This window comes from Amia ocellicauda, chromosome 11 (assembly GCF_036373705.1).
Source record: "Amia ocellicauda isolate fAmiCal2 chromosome 11, fAmiCal2.hap1, whole genome shotgun sequence".
Lineage (NCBI taxonomy): Eukaryota > Metazoa > Chordata > Actinopteri > Amiiformes > Amiidae > Amia > Amia ocellicauda.
In genome coordinates, this window is record NC_089860.1 from 13,715,767 (window position 1) to 13,736,716 (window position 20,950).

A 20,950-nucleotide genomic window follows, 5' to 3' on the forward strand; every position below is an offset into this window, starting at 1 on the left:
TTTCTAACTAATTAGTAATTCATTCTGTTCATTACTTTGGATACGTTGTAGAAGTAATAATAATAATAATAATAATAATAATAATAATAATAATAATAATACATACATACTGTACTAATCATTTGTCAATCACAACAATCTCTTTCAACAGATTCAACAGCTGTGATGGCAGCAAATTCAACTTGTGAATGTCATGTTTTGTTTTTGTTTTTTAACTTTATAACATGTACATACTAATATAATGAAATATGATTTGATAGGAGTTATTTTGTCACATTCTGATAAGCTGTGTGTACTTTCTTTACTTGATACCAATGCTAGTTATGTACCATGTCAGTTTTGATTGTAGCACTTGTACATTTTTGTGACATTTTTGTAATTGCACTAAATTATTAATGGTAAATGCAGCTTCCCTTGTAGTTATTTAGTCTTATGTTTGCACTGTGCCTATTTTAGAGTCATTTTAGCTTATCTCTTTGGGTTTTGTCTGGGTTCTGTCCTCAAATTGTCCTTGAATTGTTTTCACATAAACCTGTAGGAACCCTGTAAATGTGCTGAGCAACTAAGCACATGAAAAGGCATTGATTTCCCTCCCAGTCTAAGATAACCTTCTTTCCATTGACTCAAGGAGTGGGAATGCCAACCATAGTGGCTTGACTTCCATATGGAAACAATCATATAGACAAATAGAACATTTCAGTAAAGAAAGAATGACATCACTTTTATTGCATGTTCCAGATCTCATAAACTTTTATACCTTTTATAGTAAAACTCCTACCTAAACTCCTAGCATGTCCCTTTAAATATATATATATATATATATATATATATATGAAGTTGAATACTATATGTAAATATATATATGAATACTAGATGAGTATCTGGAGCATCAGAACTTTCTTCTGAACTTTCTTCTGAAACTTGTCAGTCTATTCTTGTTCTAAGAAATGAAGGCTATTCCATGTGAGAAATTGCGAATAAACTGAAGATCTCATACAATGCTGTACTACTCCATCCACAGAACAGCACAACTGGCTCTAACCAGAATAGAAAGAGGAGTGGGAGGCCCCGGTGCACAACTGAGCAAGAGGACACATACATTAGAGTGTCTAGTTTGAGAAACAGATGCCTCACAGGTCCTCAACTGGCAGCTTCAAAAGAACACAGACACTGGACAGAGGAAGATTGGAAAAAAGTGTTATGGACAGACAAATCTAAGTTTGAGGTGTTTGGATCACAAAGAAGAACATTCATGAGACGCAGACCAAATGAAAAGATGCTGGAGGAGTGCTTGACGCCATCTTTCAAGCATGATGGAGGCAATGTGATGGTCTGGGGGTGCTTTGGTGGTGGTAAAGTGGGAGATTTTGCAAAGCCATGCCATACCCTGTGGCCACGCTTAATTGGAGCCAATTTCCTCCTACAACAGGACAATGCAATGGAATGCAAACTATGCAAGAAGAAGAAGCAGTCCACTGGTATTCTGTCTATAATGGAGTGGCCAGCACAGTCACCGGATCTCAACCCTATTGAGCTGTTGTGGGAGCTTCTCAGGGCCGGAGTGGGACCCATTTTCAGCCTGGGATTTCTGCTACAAAACATACAACTGTAACATTATGAAAAAAAATGTTTGCTTTCAAAATTGAAAACTGCAAAGCAGTCTATCAATAACTAAATGGAAAATCAATATGCATCTCAAGAAAGAAAGAAAGGTTTGGTGTGGTTTGGTTTTGGTTTACACTCAGAACTGAACATGGCAAAGCCCTACAGCTTCAACAACTGCCTAAGCAGTGCACTGGTTTCTGCAACTTTGTTTATAACTGTCTCATTGTCTAAAGACATGAGGATTTCCTTTTCTGTGCCCATTAGCATGAATGCCTCTAAGTGCTCCTGAGACATTGAGCTTCTTAGCCTGTTCTTAACAAATTTCAGTGTTGAGAAGTTTCCTCACAGGCGATCTGAGTGATTGAGATTGTCAACAGAAACGTATATGCCAAACCAATGACATGGTAGGCATCAGTGAGAAGGTTGTACTGTGAGAGGATGAGATAAACAAAAATGGCACAGTTTTTGCAGCAGGAACAGGTCCTGTTCTCCAGCTCTATCTCTGGTTTCATATACAATGGTCCACCTGACCTGATCCTCCTCACCTCCTACCAGCATCTCACTACCTGTCCTTACAAAGTAACCCTCCAGAGGGGACTTCTTCAGTCTCTCCCACTGGAATGCCAAGCCAGACAGACATGCAATGTGCCAACAGTGGCTCTATCATCAGACTTAAGCAGACACTTGCTGATTTCTTGGAGAGCTGAGCTAGGGAGCCCATTTGGCTTAATTTTGCCAACGTTTTTAGGGTCAAGACAAGCAAAATTGGAGAAAAGTTCTGCATTTGCTGAAAATCTTCTATGTATGCTACCTGCCACAGTATCCAGAATGACACTGTGTACATTGACCTCAAAGTCAGCATCTGGTGATGCCAGTGGGTTATCTTCTGAAAGCTCTCCAGGCATTTGTTTAATTTTTTGAACCCGTTTCTCTGGAAGTGCAGTCTGCACTTCTATCTCAATGCTGTACTCCTCTTGCAGCTTTTGATTGGCCCAACCCACAAACTCATCAGCTGCTACTTTCACACCCTCAAAGTCTCTTTGTCCCCTCAGCCAGATGCTGAGCTGCTACAATATCCATACCCTTTATCTGTAGGTACTTGGAGAGGGGGGATGTATGCTCAAAAATTCTGAGAAAGCTTTGAACAGTGAGGATTGTTTCATACTTTAGAAGGGCTTCAATGTATCCCTTTGCTTTGACCCTCACTGTTCATACTCATATCTTCCTCAATTGAGGCGAGAGTCAGCAGCAGGTCAACATACAGAGCATCCTGAGGCTTACCAAAACACCCAAAGACCTTAGTGAGAGCCTGATCCTTAGCCCACCACCTGGTTTCCCCTATTGGGCACAGTCTTCTGTGACGTTTGTCATCACTTGTCTCTTCCCACCTCTGCATACACTTATATGATTCTCTGAGAAAAACTGCAGCATCGTTAAGCAATGAAAAGAGAGATGTATTTTCTATAACACTGCCTGTTGTATCTGCCAGTACCAGATTCAGAATATGTGAATAACACCAGACATGAATCTGTGTAGGAGACTGCTCTGAGAGAAATGCAGAGAACCCTTGATATTGTCAGTGGAGTTCCCCACACATGTGCCAATGTCAATACCAAGCTTGTGTAATGTCTGTTTGAGCATCTCTGTGAAATATTTTCCTGTTGATGCTTCACAGTCTACCACAGCAACCAATCGCTCATGGATGGCATCTGTAACATATCTCAAAATTACTGCATACTGGTATTTTGAGGTGATATCTTGAGTGGTATCTATTTGGACTGAAAACATGGCTGCCTGTTTAACCTCAACTGCAATTGTGCTCTTTATAATTTGGCTGATGACATCCACAACTTTAAAGATGATGTCTTTTGAAAGGAAAGTCACAAGAGAGCCTCTGCCCTTTGCCCCAGTGTCATGGTGCTTCTTGCTTTGTTCAGTACAAGTGCTGTTGAAGGCACATATCATACTTGCTCAAGAGTATTATCAACTCTAGGAAGTTGCCATGATTGACTGCAGTGTTTTCCAATGTATAAGCAGCCTCTGCTTGATCTTCTCTGTAACTAAGTCCACATTTGCCAATTAATTTTGTGACATCTACTATGTGCTCCATTACCTGGTGCTTGTTACTTGTTCATAATGTAAAGACATTTGGTTGCCAGTCAATAGACTTTTCACATCTGCCTTTTTAGCCAATAGAAAGTAAGCATCTGCACTATCTCTGTGGGCATTACTTTTCTCATGTTCCTCAATCATCTGATGAACATGTTTCCATTAATTCATACCTCCCTTTATGAAAGGACTATCACCTGCAACAGGTGCAAATGCCAAACACACAGAACAGTACAGAGAATTCATTTTTGCATTGTATGTCAACCACTTGCGGTTGGTTCCATCCTTTCTGTGACAAACTTTTGCTATGTGAAGTTTCAGTGGCTTAGTGAGGATTATGTCAAGGTCCTTTGACTGAGGATGAGCAAAATAATCAAACTTATCAGTCTCCTCATCTACACTAATTGTTTGTGGCTCAGGGATCTTCTGCCTGCCTGCTGTTGTCTCACTGAAGATCAATGTCTCTTTCTTTCTTTTTCTCACTTCCCTCAGCACCAGGCTTATCTGTATTAAACCACAATCACAATTAATATAAGTCAAAAGGCTAAAATCACTGAAATTGTATTGAAACAAATGATCAAAAGAAAAAAACCCTTAACTGAATAAAAAATAATTTCTTCAGTGTAAGTCACTTTGGATAAAAGCATTTGCCAAATGCATAAATGTAAATGTACTATAGTCACTGTACCTTGAGTTGCCAGTTCCTGTGTGCTTGTTTGTCGTCTTGAAAAAGTATCTGTCAGTTTGGCACATTTGGCCACGTCATCCTCCAATGCCTTTCTTTCTTTTAACCTGTCTTTTTCAGCTCCTCCTGGCATCTTTTTACCATCCATTTTATCCTTCCTGCGATTAGCTCACTCTCGCTAACTCATGCCACAGCATTAAATGATGGTTTTGGTTTGTTTATATCTCCATGGCAATGACCTGGGTACACACACTTGTGTTTGAGAAAGAGAGAGAGCATGTGCACTCTGACAACAGAAAATGGCACTTTTTAATGCATGGTCTGATCATGCACTGATTTAAATTCAAATCTAGTGTAATTAGCTTAGTTATCAGTCACACAGTAACTTAACACATATACGTTTTTCTGTGTGTATGAAAAAACTAAGAGAAAGCAGGCGAGTCTGCCGGCCCAATTTATGAGCGGGCAGAGTGGCCCATCGGGAATTCTCCCGATTCTCCCGAAGGCCACTCCAGGCCTGGAGCAGCTTGACCATATGGTACGTAAGAAGTGCCCATCAAGCCAATCCAACTTGTGGGAGGTGCTTAAGGAAGCATGGGGTGAAATCTCTTCAGATTACCTCAACAAATTGACAACTAGAATGCCAAAGGTCTGCAAGGCTGTAATTGCTGCAAATGGAGGATTCTTTGACAAAAGCACAACTATTATTTCAATTACAAATAATTATTTCTAACCTTGTCAATTACTATATTTCCTATTCATTTTGCTATATATCCTTTTCAATCTCATTTCATATATGTTTTCATGGAAAACAAGGAAATTTAAAACTTCCCATCAGCCTCTTGCGGGTCTCCTGGAACTGCTCGCAATTCCACACCGTCCCTGGTCCCACATTGCCATTGATTTTTTCACTGATTTCCCCAAGTCCTATGGATACACCACCATTCTTGCTACAATAGACCGCTTATCCAAAGCGTGTAGACCAGGGGTAGTCAATTATTTTGTGTCTGGGTCCAAATTTCTTGGTCAAGGTGTAGTCAAGGTCCAGACATTGGGTTGGAGGTTGGGGGGGGGGGGGTCACACCTTCAAATGCCCCTTTCCAACACACACACAATTCTGTGAATTATTAATACACCCTGTTTCTTATATTTAGTACATTTATTTGACAAAGTACAAAAATAAAATGTTTAAATACATTTATATATTAGTATTAACATGGTTTCAGACCACTTACATTTTAATTTGTTAAAGATTATTGTAGTCATATAGATAAACATAATAGACATTTTCAAGCATTTTGTGTCTTATTTGATTGAAGTATTTATTATTTCCCTATGTCCCACTGTGCACTGCACAAATGTAGTGTTGAAAACTGAGGGCAAAGACGATTGAGTAATTCAGGGTGGGGGGTCTGGGGGTCCTTCCCCAGAAGATTTTGACAACTGGAGACCTGAAATGCGTGATTCTGAGTCATTTCGAAGTTAGAAAACATAGCTCAAAATCTCCATGAAATCAGGCAGATTTGGACTCAAACATATCTTTGCTTTACAACCACACATCACCAGTGAAAAATCCCATATCAAGCAACATTATATATGCAAACTAGACATGGTTTCTGGGGCTTGTCAATCACAGATCTATGTCGGTGGGTCTCTGTAATTGAAACGGGTGAGGATGCACAATTCTCGATTTGCGCACCTGCTAGAAATATGCGTCTGCATTGGAAATCATTTGTTTCCACCACTGACGTAGGAGTTCTAGGTGAACACAAGCTATGGCACCATGCACCCCCCGGTCGTGTGTATGCACTTTTAAATTTTAGAGGCAAGGTTGACATATGTCCACACGACAAACGATGCACAGTTGAGCTGCTTATTTATAGAAATCAGGAAAACCAAATACCTGTTTTTGTTTTGTTTTTTTGGCAAGTACAAAGTGCCGCTGTTGCCCCAGTCCAGAATGTGTACAGAGACGGAGAACCGGGAAACTGCAAGTAATCAACAACTAACTAAAGTGAACACTAGGTCTATATAGCACATCCCATATTAATATGTAACATCTTATTGGCTAATAACCAGGAATTGCTGCGACTAGGTTCCACACTATAACGAGCACTGAGTACAACAAACCTCCATAACATTACTTTAAAAATAAATAAATAAATAAAGGATAAAAAAATGTATTAAAATTATTCTCACGGTCCAATCAAAAGCGTCTGGCCCCTGGTGTAGGGACCAAGCTTTTTAGATGGTAGATGGAGACAGATGTCCCTGGTGGATAGCCAAACCTCATGTTGGTATTGGGGGGCTGGCCATCATGTCAATCCACTAGAACTTTCTGGCCCATAAGGCACTTTGGAGGCGTACATCAGCTGCCTGCAAGACTTCATCACTGCGCCGATACCACTCATCGATAGCTGGAATGTCAGATCGCTCCTAAGTCCCAGGAAACAGTGGAGATTGATATTCAAGCATGCACTGGAATGGTGTGAGGACAGTGGATGAGTGTATTAATTAGTTTTGTGCGTAATCTGTCCACGTCTGGTACCGACTCAGTCATGTTGCCAGGTTACGCACAAAACTCCTTAATACACTCATCCATAGGCCTCACATCATTCCAGTTCGTGACTGGGTATCAACCATCATAATAGCATACTATATATGAAAAAATAAATAGGCAAAGGACTTATCCTCACTATATCCTGATCAAATCATTAGGCTTGTTTTGGGGGAACTGACCCACTGTTGTCACAACTGATGTCCGGTGAAAAGTTGGCCATTGTCACTCACAGAATGTCACATAGATGGGAGTCAGTCAAGCTGGTTCTCAGGCAGAAGGTGTTGTTTTATCACAGATCACCTGCCTTGGCCAAGCCTTTGACTGGATATTTACCCCACCGAGTACTTGAGAGCTATTCCTGACAGATTTCTATGAACTTCTATGAACTTTCTATCTCCCACTAAACCTACTTCCCAAAATGCCTGCCTACAGATCCTGTGCAGGGAATGGGCTGCAATCTCACTGATCAAGATGGCTGGTCTCCTCTATCCATCAACATACATGGTCATCATAGTGCACCTTACTCATGTCTAGGAGGCTAGTATTATGTGTGGTTACAGAATAAATAGGTTAACTTCATTGGTGTGCTTCCTACTTTTTACACTTTCAGTGTTTATGCACCTCTGGACTCTTTCAAGTCATGTGACAAGTATCTAAACTGCATATATTATCATGTGAATAGACCAAACTAGTTCACCTTTTCAAAAACCTTGAATGATTCATTTGTGTTAGATATTTTGTTAAGAAGGATGTAAGTGAAAGAGACAACAAGCTATTGGTCATGCTGAATTATGATTCTTTATTTTCTCCATTCCTACAATCAATATAATTATTTTAATCATCAGGACTGTATATTTTTCCGATCAAATTGTGGAGTCCCCTTCCACAGGATATCATTCCCTAATGCTATGGAAGGACTCAGACTTTAACCCCTCTCCTATGCCAAGGTAACAGAGGTATGGAGACAGCCAATTGTTTTTTTTCCACTGTTGGCGGTGACTTGGAGATGGAATTCGCCAGCGGTGAGAAAGGGAGGAAGCTGTGCAATGATGATTTCGGGGATGTTGAGGGTAGTTGGAGGAAAATGCAATACACTCTGAAGAAGAAGAAAAATTAAATCCTTTCAGGTTACAAAAGTTCCAGATGCAGTTTTTATTTGCCTGTTTTTAAACCAGTTGATGCAAAGCTGATTTAATTTGACTCCTGTCAAATATTTCCCATTCTATATTATAAAATAGAGTATCCAGTTGAAGCATCCAAACCAGTGTTACTTCTTCAATCTAAAACGCTACTTACTTTGCTTATTTGTTCTTTTGGAAAATCCCAATATATTCATAATTAAAATGCACAGGTTAAGAAACGATATGAAATGAATAGAATAAGAGCTGCACTTTAGTCCAGTTATAAAATGACACCCCAATGGGTTCTATACAGGTACATAACAATTGAAAGCATTTTGATATTTACCGGTTGGATTGGACAATGGCAGGAGCCGCCCATGGAGAGAATTTCTGAGGGGCAGCTATCTCCTGGGAAGATCTGATCCAGTTTTTCACAGATGTTATCATAAACACAGCTGCCTAGATTATTGATGCAAGGCACTTCTAGCAAAGTGCCCAAAACCTTTTTCTTCAATTCAACAGCGATCTGGCAAGAAAGAAAACCAGAAATTGAATCACATAAAAATGCCATTGGGGCAAATATCCTTATTAGTCATGGATTGGATGTGCCTTGAATTTCCCAACCCTATGAAATCCAGGGTATACTAATCTGTAACATTAGCTTGGCAGTGCAGGCTAGTCTATATAGTACATTTGTGTTATATTTTTATTTTGTACAATCCAGGTTGCTTTAGTTAAATATTATAAAATGTGTATGCATGTATTATAATGGTGACATTGAAATCACTTGCTGAAAATAATTAAAGATAAAGACACATTTTAAAGTAACATTTTAAGAGTAGTGCACAATGCATATACGTAGGTATTAATGTATGTGTGCATGCTACCAGGACCTGTGAGTCCTTATTGTGCAATAAATCTATTTTCCTACTTCCCAGACAACATAACTAATGGTAAATAAATCTTACCGACAGAGGACCACTGAGGGGTTCCTTCAGTTCACCTGTGAGTGACACAGGGACGGGTCCTGGGATATGAATTGTATCTGGCAAGCTCAACTTTTTCAGAACTAAGGCGTCTCCGGGAGTACAGTTCTTCAAATCAGAGACAGTCATCTTAAGCGGATTCCCCTATTGGCAGATATACAAAAATAACAGGTATTATATAGAAATTAAACACCGGTACAAAGTTAATAGAAGTCAGTCTTTTGCTCCATTAAAGTAGGAAATAGAAAATGATGGATAAGAAAGAAAAACAAATGTGAAAAGTCTCACAATATGAATAAAGTTTAAAATATGTGTATGGTACACATCATATAGCATACATAATGTTCACCTACCCAGAAGACTCTTCATCCATCCATCCAATTGTTTAATATCTACTTTTTTCTCAGGTTAATAGCTACTTACCAGGGACCCTCCGCCAAACAACCCTGCTGCATTTCCCCATGGGAGAAAACAGCAGAACGCACTCAGGACAGCAGTGAACTTCAGCAGAGCCATTTTAGTTCTGGAACTGAGACTAACACAATGAGGACTCCAGCAACCTTTATATACCAGAACCTTGTTTACACTTGGGTATCTAAAATGCAGATTTCCATGTTTTCCCACCTAAATTATCGTATGAAACAAAGGACTTTTTACAAAGTTATTTTAGGTTGACCCCGATAACGCTTCCACCCCCCTTTGATTGTATTGCAATATATACATTAGTTATATACAGTAGTAAATATATATATATATATATATTATGAAATGGAAACACATACCTTATCCAGCAGGAATAGGTTGTGAAATCTATTAACCCACAATGACGATAGCAATCTTATTTCAAATAAAAGCATTTGTGAAAAAAAAAAAACAGTGATGGTGCATACAAAAATGATTATGTGAACTATATTTGGACAACTATTTTAATAAACTATATATCTGTTTATTAGTAGGATTCAGATATAGTTAATCATGAACAACGTTTGATAGGATCCAAGATATTTGGCAATAACGGCACTTTAACCTTTCCAAAATAAAGCAAAACATATACAATCAGATGAATCCAATAACACAATTATTAAAGTGTCTTAAATTATTGTATAGCCTAATAGTGTTTTATATAAATACATTTTGGAATCTCAGATTCTTATTAACTGCTATGAGATATGAATAGTGAGGGGGATGTTAAAACATTGTATTAAATTAATGAAAAGGCCAGACTTAGGGCCGGATTACATCAAAACTTTGACACACCCGCTAATAGCAAACTACAGAGCTGTACTATTGTGGCTTCATTTTTAGTACGATGCCACATTCTTCTGCTATGATGTACAGTTCTGTAGTTTGCTATTAGTGGGAGGGTCAAAGTTTTGATTTAATCTGTCCCTAGTATTTTTAAAATATTATTAACAATAGCACTAATTACATCTGCTTATTACTTACCAGGATATTGTAAGGTATATCAAACTAATCAACCAGTACTAGCATGACTTAAGGGTTTTCACATGTTTCCTAAGTGGGAGGGGGGTATGCGTATTTTACTATTGGACTAGCAGTATGTAACAATCTTGTTGATATGAAATAAATGGTCATTTATAACAGTACCAATACAATGTACAAAGTAATCAGGGACAATATTTTATTGCATTAGGCTTTACATATTAGCAGTGTAATTCTTTTTTCATAAAACAAGGCAAACAGTGCCACTGGATTTCATCAGATTACATTAGTGTATTTGTATAAATCTCAGAAAACAAAGATAAAAAAAGAACATTTAAAACGAAATCCTACAAATTAGGAGAGGATTTGAATTTTAGCTTATCTCTTTATTATATTTTACTCTTTGAGAATCTGGGTTCTGTCCTTGAATTGTCCTTGAATTGTTTTCACATAAACCTGTACAAACCCTGTAAATGTGCTGAGCAGCTAAGCACATGAAAAGGCATTGATTTCCCTCCCAGTCTGAGATAACCTTCTGTCCATTGACTCATGGAGTGGGAATGCCAACCATAGGAGCTTGACCTCCATATGGAAACAGTCCAGTGGCATCATGCCATTGGGGCACGGGGGGGAACGTGCTCCCCCAGATTATTTCCATTGTTCATATTTTTTTATCAAACCTATGTAGAAGCATTTCAGTGTATATGATTTATCTAAGATGATCCCTCGTCACTTCAGTTACAGTGTGCAATTTAACAACAGCCCCTTAATCAGCGAGTCATCGAGTGTACCTGGCACCGCCGGTGTTTCTGTGGCACATTGTGTGAAAGACAGCAAGGTTTAGTACACCACACACTGAACAACACTTTGATTATTACAATACCATTTAAAAATGCATTTAATTTTAGTTTATCTTGCTTATTCAGTGACAGTTTGAAGCCTGTATATTGTCCTAGGTTTTTTTAAACCGAAATTTAATATTTTTTGTGGTAATGTTCTGTTTTTAATCACTATGCAATCTGCTTAAAAAAATGTTTAAGTCAATTAAAATATGTGCTGCCTCCAGAATTATGCACACCCATCATAGACTACAGTGGGTTTAAGTGACAAAAAGTGTACATTCAGTTTGTGTTGCTTAAATGAATGACAACTACTTATGAAAGTTGTATGTATATTAAAGCATATTCAATTTCCTTATTTTCAGACAGAGGCTCAGACAGGTATGAAGTGGTGATTATTGTTTAGGGTGACACAGTTAAAACAGAACTAGTACAACAAGACCAAATACATGCTTTAGTAATAAAGTGGAAGTTTTTAAAAAGCTTCAGTTGCAATTATAATGACTTAATTATTCTTATAGTTTGTACAATGCATTATCCAAACAATTGTTAAGGACTTTTTCTTCATGGTCAGAAACAGAGACCAGTTTGACTGTGCCAGAAGATCAACTGACAAGAGATGAGACTAGAAAGGGTTCCATTCAAGCAGTGTTAATGTCCCTGAGAGAAATTGTCCCTGGAAGCAGCTGTAGTAGCAGAAGTACCAGCACCAGTGAGGTTCAGAAAGGTAGGAGTTGGTCTTACAAGTGATGACTGTTTAGTGGGACCAAAAAGCTCAGTTGGAATAATATTTATTTACTCAATTGTTCTTATAGTTTGTACAATACAGTATGCACACCATCTTTAAGGATATGTTTTAAATAATCAGAAACAGAGACAAGTTTAATCATGCCAAAAGAGACTGGCAAGAGATTAATATATAAGAAAGGGTCCCACTGCAGCAGTGTTCGATGCCTACCCTTAGCGATCCCCAAGCAATGATGATTTAACAGTAAAACAAGAATACCAGTGGCGAGAATACAACAAAAACAGTGGAGCAATATTATTGAATGTATGTGTAGAGCAGTACATTAAAGTACACATACATTTAAAAAGATGTAGGATACCCTATTGATGTAGTAGCAGCCATCTGTAACAATCAAGGGCGAAATAGTGAGTCACACATTTTTGTGAAAAATTATATATCATATTTTGACTAAACTAGGCTAATTATTTGCTATTTGAAATCCAAAATTTCACATTGTTTTATGAGAATGAATCAAAGACATTCTTATGGATGTCAGTAATAGCTATTAAGCTTTGCAGACTTCTTTTCTGTCATTTTGTCCAACCTTTCTCTGTGTACATGGCACACAGCCACATGGTTCAACTGGGTCATAGTTGATCTCAGCCAGGATTTTTGCCTTTTCAGCACTGAAGCTTCTTTCTGCCTGTGTTGAAGAAGCAGGAACCACCAGCAAAAGTCTCAGCAGGATTTTCACTTGCTTGAAAAGACTCCTGATCTCAGGCACTGAAGAATCCCCTGTTTAATTGCTCTCAGAAAAATCAGACTGTAGAGTAGATTGAATCAAACAGAGTCTTTATTCAAGCCGCTTGGAGAAAAGTAATACACACAGACACGCAGGTCTCAGTCCTTACATCACTAAAATCATAGAGCTTACATGATGTTATATACATACTGCGATATCCTGGACAGGGTGAGTTTGAACCAATAAGGGGGAGACAACTCCCTATCTTATGATATCCTCACTATCTTCCTGAATAAGCTTAAACACAATATTTTCTATTTTATGCCCAAATATGGAGACATATGTGACCATTTTGTTATTTATATTCCACACATATCTAACGCATGTCTAGATAGGCAAAGGGGGGTTGTGTGCCCACTTCCCCATCATCTTGTGGTTTCACAGAATGTACGTTCTGTTCTAAATTTGTACTGTGTGTCTGCAGAGAGCTGCATCTGGTACAAACCAGTAGAAGCTGGTCTCTCTATGTGCTCTTTGGTAACCTCATGTACGGGGGGGTATTTGGGGCCTCTTCAGGCACCATTGTCTTCAGTAGGTCCACCACATCCCCACAGCTGCTGTACTGGTAGTTTGACTTGAGCTTTGCCAACTACACCTGTAAAAAGGGGAGAAAAGTGGAAAGAATAAGGTTTTGATATAATGTTATGCTTTTTTTCTACTAAACTGAATTGTGCTACCATAACAATAAATGTACTATACAAATACAGTTTAGTTATTGGGCTCTAATGATGAGGCCATGTCTTGAGCTTGGGCATACAATTTCCTACATTGTTGTTCTGTTCTTGTCTTCCCCAACTATTTCTTGACATCATGCTCCACATACCAGAGATGGTCTGATGTGTACTCTGAAGGGAGGTATTCAGGTTTTCCAGGTCTGCCATGACAACCTCAGCTATCAAAAGCCCCAGGACTGTGTTTCCCTTGAGGAGTGCTTCATGAAGTCCACTTGCCCTAGATGCAGTCTCCCTCACACTACAGGACGCCATCTCTTCAAGTGATGTGAGCACACTCTCATACTAGCTGAGCACAGACCGAATTGCTGTTGTGCGGACATTGCATCTAGTTGGACACAATGGCTTTAGGGATGTAGCGTGTATTGCATTAGAGTTTGAAACGTGACTGAAATTGGATTTAAACTTGCCAGACTGCTTTGATAACCATCCTAATTCATTGACTGATTCCAGTGAGTTACTGACAACACATGAGGCTGAAGTAGTCATCTGGGACACAAGGTTTATGCAGTTTTGGACACAGTGGACTTATAGAGCCAGAGGTTGGTCCCTATTTTTAACAGCCTGCAGTCCCTGTATGTCCTCTCAACTGCGAGACAGGCAGGTTCAGTCGGAGCAATACATCTGTTGCAATTTTAGCAAGGCTCTCTCCAGTTATTGAATGAGTTTCATATAATCCTACAAACTCTTCTCTGGGGTCTAGGTCTTTATCTACATATCTGATGGATATGGATGTCATGGTCCCCTAGTGCTCCCCCTCTATCCCCACTAGGGGCCACCATTCCCCTGCCTTCTCCCTGCTCTCATCAATCAGTCTATTAACATTCCGGTCACCCATGTGCACTCCTGTTCCACCCTCGGTTCCCATTTGCCCTGCACCATCCTACCTGGTTTCTGTTCCCCTTTATAATCCCCTCACTTCCCTCAGTCGGGGCGAAGTTTCGTCAGCGCTGCCTGCGATTCCGAGCCCTGTTCCTCCGAGCCCTGTTCCTCCGACCATCGCCCGTGACCACGTCCACGTCTCTGCTTAGCCTCTATTGCTCTGATCCGCCGGTACCCGACCCACGCCTGTCCGACCATCCTGCAATCCAGCACTGCACTTGGGTCCCCTGTTCCCGAGCCCCTGAGGCACAAGTGACAATGGACTCTTGCTCTATACCAGCAATGTCTAATATCTGAAGCGTTTCATTTTGGATCTTGGGACTTGTGAAATCCTGCTTCCTTTCAAGCCATGAGGACAGTGTGGGATCATTTTCTGCCTTTTACTGCAGTAGCTTTTTAAAGTTTCTTGCATCCTCCTCATGGCCTCTGAATGCATTTCCTTGCATTAACAAATACTGTATAGCACCAACTATCTTCTTGCTGATTCTTTTGTGCATTAGATAATGTTGTAGTGATTGGTTGAGCTTTGTGTATGTATGTGGTCACTGCATATTTATGTTAAATTTCTCAATAGCATTCTTCCAATTCTTAAATCCTAAGCTTATGAATACAGGGTCAGCCTTGGTAGTAATTTGTATCTTGTATAGCAATACAAATACAGAACTTGGGCTCTGTACTACCTGAAACAACATTATGAAAATGTTAATGGTTTGAACATGTCTACACTCTTCTCTTAGTCCACTTCACATCCTATTCTGTAGTTTATAATTTATCACTCACCTCAGCATCCACCCTACTGTCCCATTCATCTCTCGGACTCTCCCCTGCCTCTGGGTCTGACTCATTCTGCTAAATCAGTCAAATAAACAACCAACATTTATGATTATGATTATGATTATTATTATGATTATTATGATTATTATTATTATTTCTTGGCAGATGCCCTTATCCAGGGCGACTTACAACATAAGAGCAATACAAAGTGCAAGAATACAGTTAAGTACAAGAGATCAAACATTACAAATTCAAATTTTAATAATACAAAGCAATTCAAAATATAATACATTTTACAACTTCCAATTTACACAGGTAAGTACAGTCATTGAAAAAGTAAAAGTGCTGTCAAGATGTAGGGTCACAGTCAAAGGCTATGGGAAAGGGAGCAAGGGGGAAGTCAATCAATAATACAAGTATTACAAGTACTGTCTGAAAAGATATGTCTTGAGTAAGCACCAGAAGCACCACCATTTAGGGGCCAGGGATGAGAAGGAGCGGCTCTGGAGGAAGGAGAGTGGAGAGGAGGCAGAGTTAGTCTTCTAGCACTGGAAGACCGCAGTGGTCTGGAGGGGATGTATGTGGAGACGAGGGACTGAAGGTAGCTTGGTGCAGTGTGGTCGAGACAGTGGTAGGTGAGGGTTAATGTCTTGAACTGAATGCGTGCCGGTATCGGGAGCCAGTGGAGGGAATGGAGGGAAAAGACAGGAAGATCTGGGCATCATCTGCGTAGAAGTGGTAGGAGAAACCATGGGATGCGATGAGGGGGCCCAGGGAGCGAGTGTAGATGGAGAACAGGAGGGGGCCCAGGACAGAGCCTTGGGGTACGCCTGTGAGGAGAGGTTGAGGGGTGGATGAGAAACCTCGCCATGTCACTTAGTAGGTCTGGTCGCTGAGGTAGGAGGAGAACCAGGTGAGAGCAGTCCCAGAGATCCCTAGGTCAGCGAGGCAGCAGAGGAGGATGGAGTGATTGACGGTGTCAAATCCTGTGGAGAGATCAAGGAGGATGAGGACTGAGGATTTCCTCACAGTAGTAGTTCAGACCTTGAATGCCTAGGTTGTCTCCTGTAGTACTGAACATACAAAGTGCACATATCTGTATTTTGGAACATAATAAAAACAATGGACTAAACTGATTTTAACTGATTTGAAAATAACAAAATGTAGACCATTAGTCTATACAACAGGTAAGCTTTCGCTAGTATTATACTATTACACAGATCCAGAGAGCTATTTTGTAGTATTGTTTTTCTCTCTCACCTCAGCAACCAACCTTATGTCCTTCTGATTACAGTCCACTACCTCTGGGTCTGTCTCATTCTGCAGTCAAATATTAGTCAAGTATGACAGTCAGACAAATAGTGGACATTCCCTCGAGCTGTAACAGTTCTAATGAATTAATGCCAGGGTGATCTCCTGTAGTATTGAACAATAAATGAACTAGGCTACTAAGTATAGCTAAAAAAGCCAAATGGAGCTGGTGTGTCAACAATTTACGTGTTGTTTTTTGTAAAAAAAGTCCTGATATTCGCTGCTGCCTTCCTCTCACTCATGCCTTCCTCACACTAATGTTGCTAGCCTAGCTTTCATGCAGTGGCTGAAAAATACAGTGCAATCACAATAAAAAAGGAAGAATGGTTAAGGCCAGATTGGCTAACGTAAGCAAGCCAGAAGCTAGCTGTTTTGTAGTCCCTTACTCCTAGAGTTTCTTTTCCTCCCCATTTTGATCTCAAATCCTGATCAGGTCTATCTTAGATATTTAAAAATCTCATGCTGTAGCAAACCTACAGCATAACATAGCTCACATATGATTACAGTCTATCTAATACTGCATAATACTGAGTCGAAGCTACCTCAAATTACGTACTTATAGATAGTTGGCAAGCTATCCATCCGACATTTACCTCATACTGCTAACTTCAAAATATTGTGCCACGAAAAAAAGTAAAAACTCACTATAACCATGGGAGCAAGGATTATGAGTAAAGTATCACATGAATTCCAAGAGATTACTTATTTTTGAATGAAACACAAGCGGAATGGATTTTGAAAGCGGACAAAATACAAAAAAGAGAAGAGGATTAACATGAACAGTCACATCGGCCCCATTTGAAATGACATTGTAAACCTACCAAAATAAACATGCCAATTATATTGGGGGGAACAAATTTTACTTCCTTGAACACTGGGGGGGGGTGTGTCCCCCCATCCCCCCTGGTAATTTTGCCCCTGGTAACAATTATAATTTGTTTTCCGACTGTGCCCCCACAAAACATTTAGCAGCAGGACGCTCCTGAAATAATCATATACACAAACAGCATGTCAGTGAAGAGAGAATGACATCACTTTCATTGCATGTTCCCAATATAATAAACCTTTTTTTCCTTTTAAAGTAAAATTAAACTCCTACCTTAACTCCTAGCATGTTCCTTCAAGAAAAAGAAGGGGTATAATGTTATGCAGTTGTTGACACTAGAGAACACTTGTAAAATGAAGTGTCTGCAGTTCAGTGTTCTCTAGAGTCACTGAACAATGTCATCAGTGCTTCATTTGCAAATCACAATGTGCAGTGTGAACGGGACGCATTTTCAAGCCAACACTGTAGATAGCATGCTAACAAGGAAATCCAAAAATCTAAAGTTTCACAATAGTAATTTCAAATACCATAATCATATGCTATTAGGCCTACTTTATTTTTTTAACATTTCCACTCTGAAGGACGCATCGTCGGATCCACGAGGTTTCAGAATCTGACTGTAACGTAGCAGTACAGCTATTGACCATGGAGGTTAAACACATCAGTCACCTCTTTTGACTCTAGGAAACTTAAGCTCCATTCTATATCTGCATAGACAAAATTTAAACAACATCATTCTAATTTGCACAGACCTAACTCCCCCCAAAACATTCACCAGACAGCAAGAAGGCAACAATATATTCTTACTACTAATGAAGTTGTCCTGCCTGTCTTTTCTATATTTAAAGGCACATACAGTCTCCATTAAATCCAGTAGTTGAGAAGGTTCATGCTCAATAGATATCGTCACCAGTCCATTCAGTCACTGCTCGGTCATCATGGAGCAAAGTGAGAGCTTAATCAGCTGTAGTTTTGAAAAGCTGCACACACCACTTGAATTGGTGCACTCGATCTGACATGCATCAGAGCATTCTTTGATGGGACAAAATCAAGACCAATCAGCCTGCTGAAATGGTGCGGTTTGGACCCCCATAAGCCTCACATGGGGTCCGTTTGGTGATTATGAACTCATTGAATGGTGTTCACAACATTTGCACTGTACTTGATCTGTATGTTTAAGTCATATTTCCTGATTTCCCGATGAAGCAGATCGCTGCTTCCACAACATTTCCAAACTTTTTCTTTAAAATAATTCTAACATGTCAAAGGCTCTATGGACTGTCATTCTGCTTAGTCCCACCTTCAAGCAGAAGTAAATGACCCAATCAGTGAGGAGAGGTTTTGGAAACGAACTGTGTTAGGACAGAACTGCTCGGGGGGGCAGAACATATATGATGGATTTGAGTGGTTACTTGGCTTTAGAAGGCGGGACATGAATTACACAACCTTAGTCTCAGTCTCAAATTGTGATGCCCACTGCCAGTCATCCCTCATGATCACCGCCAGAGGCCGCTCTTGCTCCATTATTTTTCCTGTCTCTCTCAGACTAACCTAATCATTGAATTATCTTCCCAGGGTAATTAATCAATCAATATACCTGCATCTGAACCAAGGTCACCTGATCGTGTGACCTAATGCCTGTGACCTCGGCCATTATTTTTGCCTTGTCTACGAAATTCTGTTAGCTTAATCTCTGACCTCCACCCCTGCTTGTTGACCTTGCTTTGCATACTGCACTTGGGTCCTCAGACTAGAGACTCTGACAGTCTCTGTTTAGCCTAGCCTGACATTATACATGAGTACTTCAGAGCTATTCTTGACAGATTTCTACGAACGTCTCTCACTAAACTAATTTCCCAGAACACCTGCCTGCAGATTCTGTTCAGGGAATGGGCTGCAATCTCACACATCAAGATGGCTGGTCTCCTCTATCCATCAACATACAGTACTGTGCACAAGTTTTAGGCAGGTGTGAACAAATGCTGTAGAGTAAGAATGCTTTCAAAACCAGAAATGTTAATAGATTATATTATATATTAAGTGCAAAGTGAGTGAGCAGAAGAACAATCTACATCAAATCCATATTTGGTGTGACCACCCTTTGCCTTCAAAACAGCATCATTCTAGGTACACTTGCACAGAGTCAGGGATTTTGTAGGCATATAGTCAGGTGTATGATTAAACAATTATACCAGACAGGTGCTAATGATCATCAATTCAATATGTAGGTTGAAACAAAATCATTAACTGAAACAGAAACAGCTGTGTAGGAGGAATAAAACTGGGTGAGAAACAGCCAAACTCAGTTAACAAGGTGAGGTTGCTGAAGACAGTTTTCTGTCAAAAGTCACACACCATGGCAAGACTGAGCACAGCAATAAGACACAAGGTAGTTCTACTGCATCAGCAAGGTCTCTCCCAGGCAGACATTTCAAGGCAGACAGGGGTTTACAGATGTGCTGTCCAAGCTCTTTTGAAGAAGCACAAAGAAACGGGCAACGTTGAGGACCGTAGACGCAGTGGTCGGCCAAGGAAACTTACTGCAGCAGATGAAAGACACATCATGCTTACTTCCCTTTGCAATCGGAAGATGTCCAGCAGTGCCATCAGCTCAGAATTTGCAGAAAACAGTGGAAGCCTGGTACACCCTGCTACTGTCCAGAGAAGTCTGGTCAGAAGTAGCCTTCATGAAACACTTGCAGCCAAAAAAACATACCTCCAACATGGAAACAAAGCCAAGCCACTCAACTATGCATGAAAACACAGGAACTGGGGTGCAGAAAAATGGCAGCAGGTGCTCTGGACTGATGAGACAAAATTGGACTTCACCGAAGGGCTGGAGAGCGGTACATGAATGAGTGTCTACAGGCAACAGTGAAGCGTGGTGGAGGTTCCTTGCAAGTTTGGGGCTGCATTTCTGCAAATGGAGTTGGGGATTTGGTCAGAATGAATGGTCTCAATGCTGAGAAGTACAGGCAGATAGTTAACCATCATGCAATACCATCAGGGAGGCATCTGATTGGCACCAAATTTATTCAACCTACCTGCTGAGTTCCTTCAAAAACTGTGTGCAAGTGTACCTAGAAGAATTTATGCTGTTTTGAAGGCAAAGGGTGGTCACACCAAATATTGATTTGATTTAGATTCTTCTTCTGTTCACTCACATTGCATTTAGTTAATTGATTAATATAATCTATTAACATGTGTATTTTTGAAAGCATTACATTTTTTCCCACCTGCCTAAAATGTGTGCACAATACTGTACATGGTCATCATAGTGCACCATACTCATATCTAGGAGGCTAGTATGATGTGTGGTTACAGAATAAATAGGTTAACTTCATTGGTGTACTTCCTACTTTTTACACTTTCAGACATAGTGTTTATGCACCTCTGGACTCTTTCAAGTCATGTGACAAGGATCTAAACTGCATACATTATCATGTGAATAGACCAAACTAGTTCACCTTTTCAAAAACCTTGAATGATTCATTTGTGTTAGATATTTTGTTAAGAAGGATGTAAGTGAAAGAGACAACAAGCTATTGG

At 39.8% G+C, this 20,950-nt stretch overlaps 1 protein-coding gene across 1 annotated transcript; it reads right to left on the bottom strand.

Annotated features, from left to right (window-relative positions):
* Window positions 1-7,738: 7,738 nt before the first annotated feature.
* On the bottom strand, window positions 7,739-9,607 carry LOC136762973 (ganglioside GM2 activator-like). Its single transcript, XM_066716616.1, has 4 exons — window positions 9,490-9,607; window positions 9,049-9,210; window positions 8,427-8,606; window positions 7,739-8,055 (listed from the first exon to the last, which is right to left on the bottom strand). Exons 1-4 carry the CDS (start codon window positions 9,580-9,582, stop codon window positions 7,897-7,899), a joined length of 594 nt encoding a protein of 197 aa, XP_066572713.1. The 5' UTR covers window positions 9,583-9,607; the 3' UTR covers window positions 7,739-7,896.
* Window positions 9,608-20,950: the final 11,343 nt, after the last annotated feature.

Excerpts from the sequence above, each read along its gene's own strand:
- LOC136762973 (XM_066716616.1), bottom strand. The coding sequence starts at position 9,582 with ATGGCTCTGCTGAAGTTCACTGCTGTCCTGAGTGCGTTCTGCTGTTTT. Across the intron at positions 9,211-9,489 it reads TGTTTGGCGGAGGGTCCCTG|GGGAATCCGCTTAAGATGAC; the intron begins GTAAGTAGCTAT and ends ATCTGCCAATAG. Across the intron at positions 8,056-8,426 it reads GCCATTGTCCAATCCAACCG|AGTGTATTGCATTTTCCTCC; the intron begins GTAAATATCAAA and ends CTTCTTCTTCAG.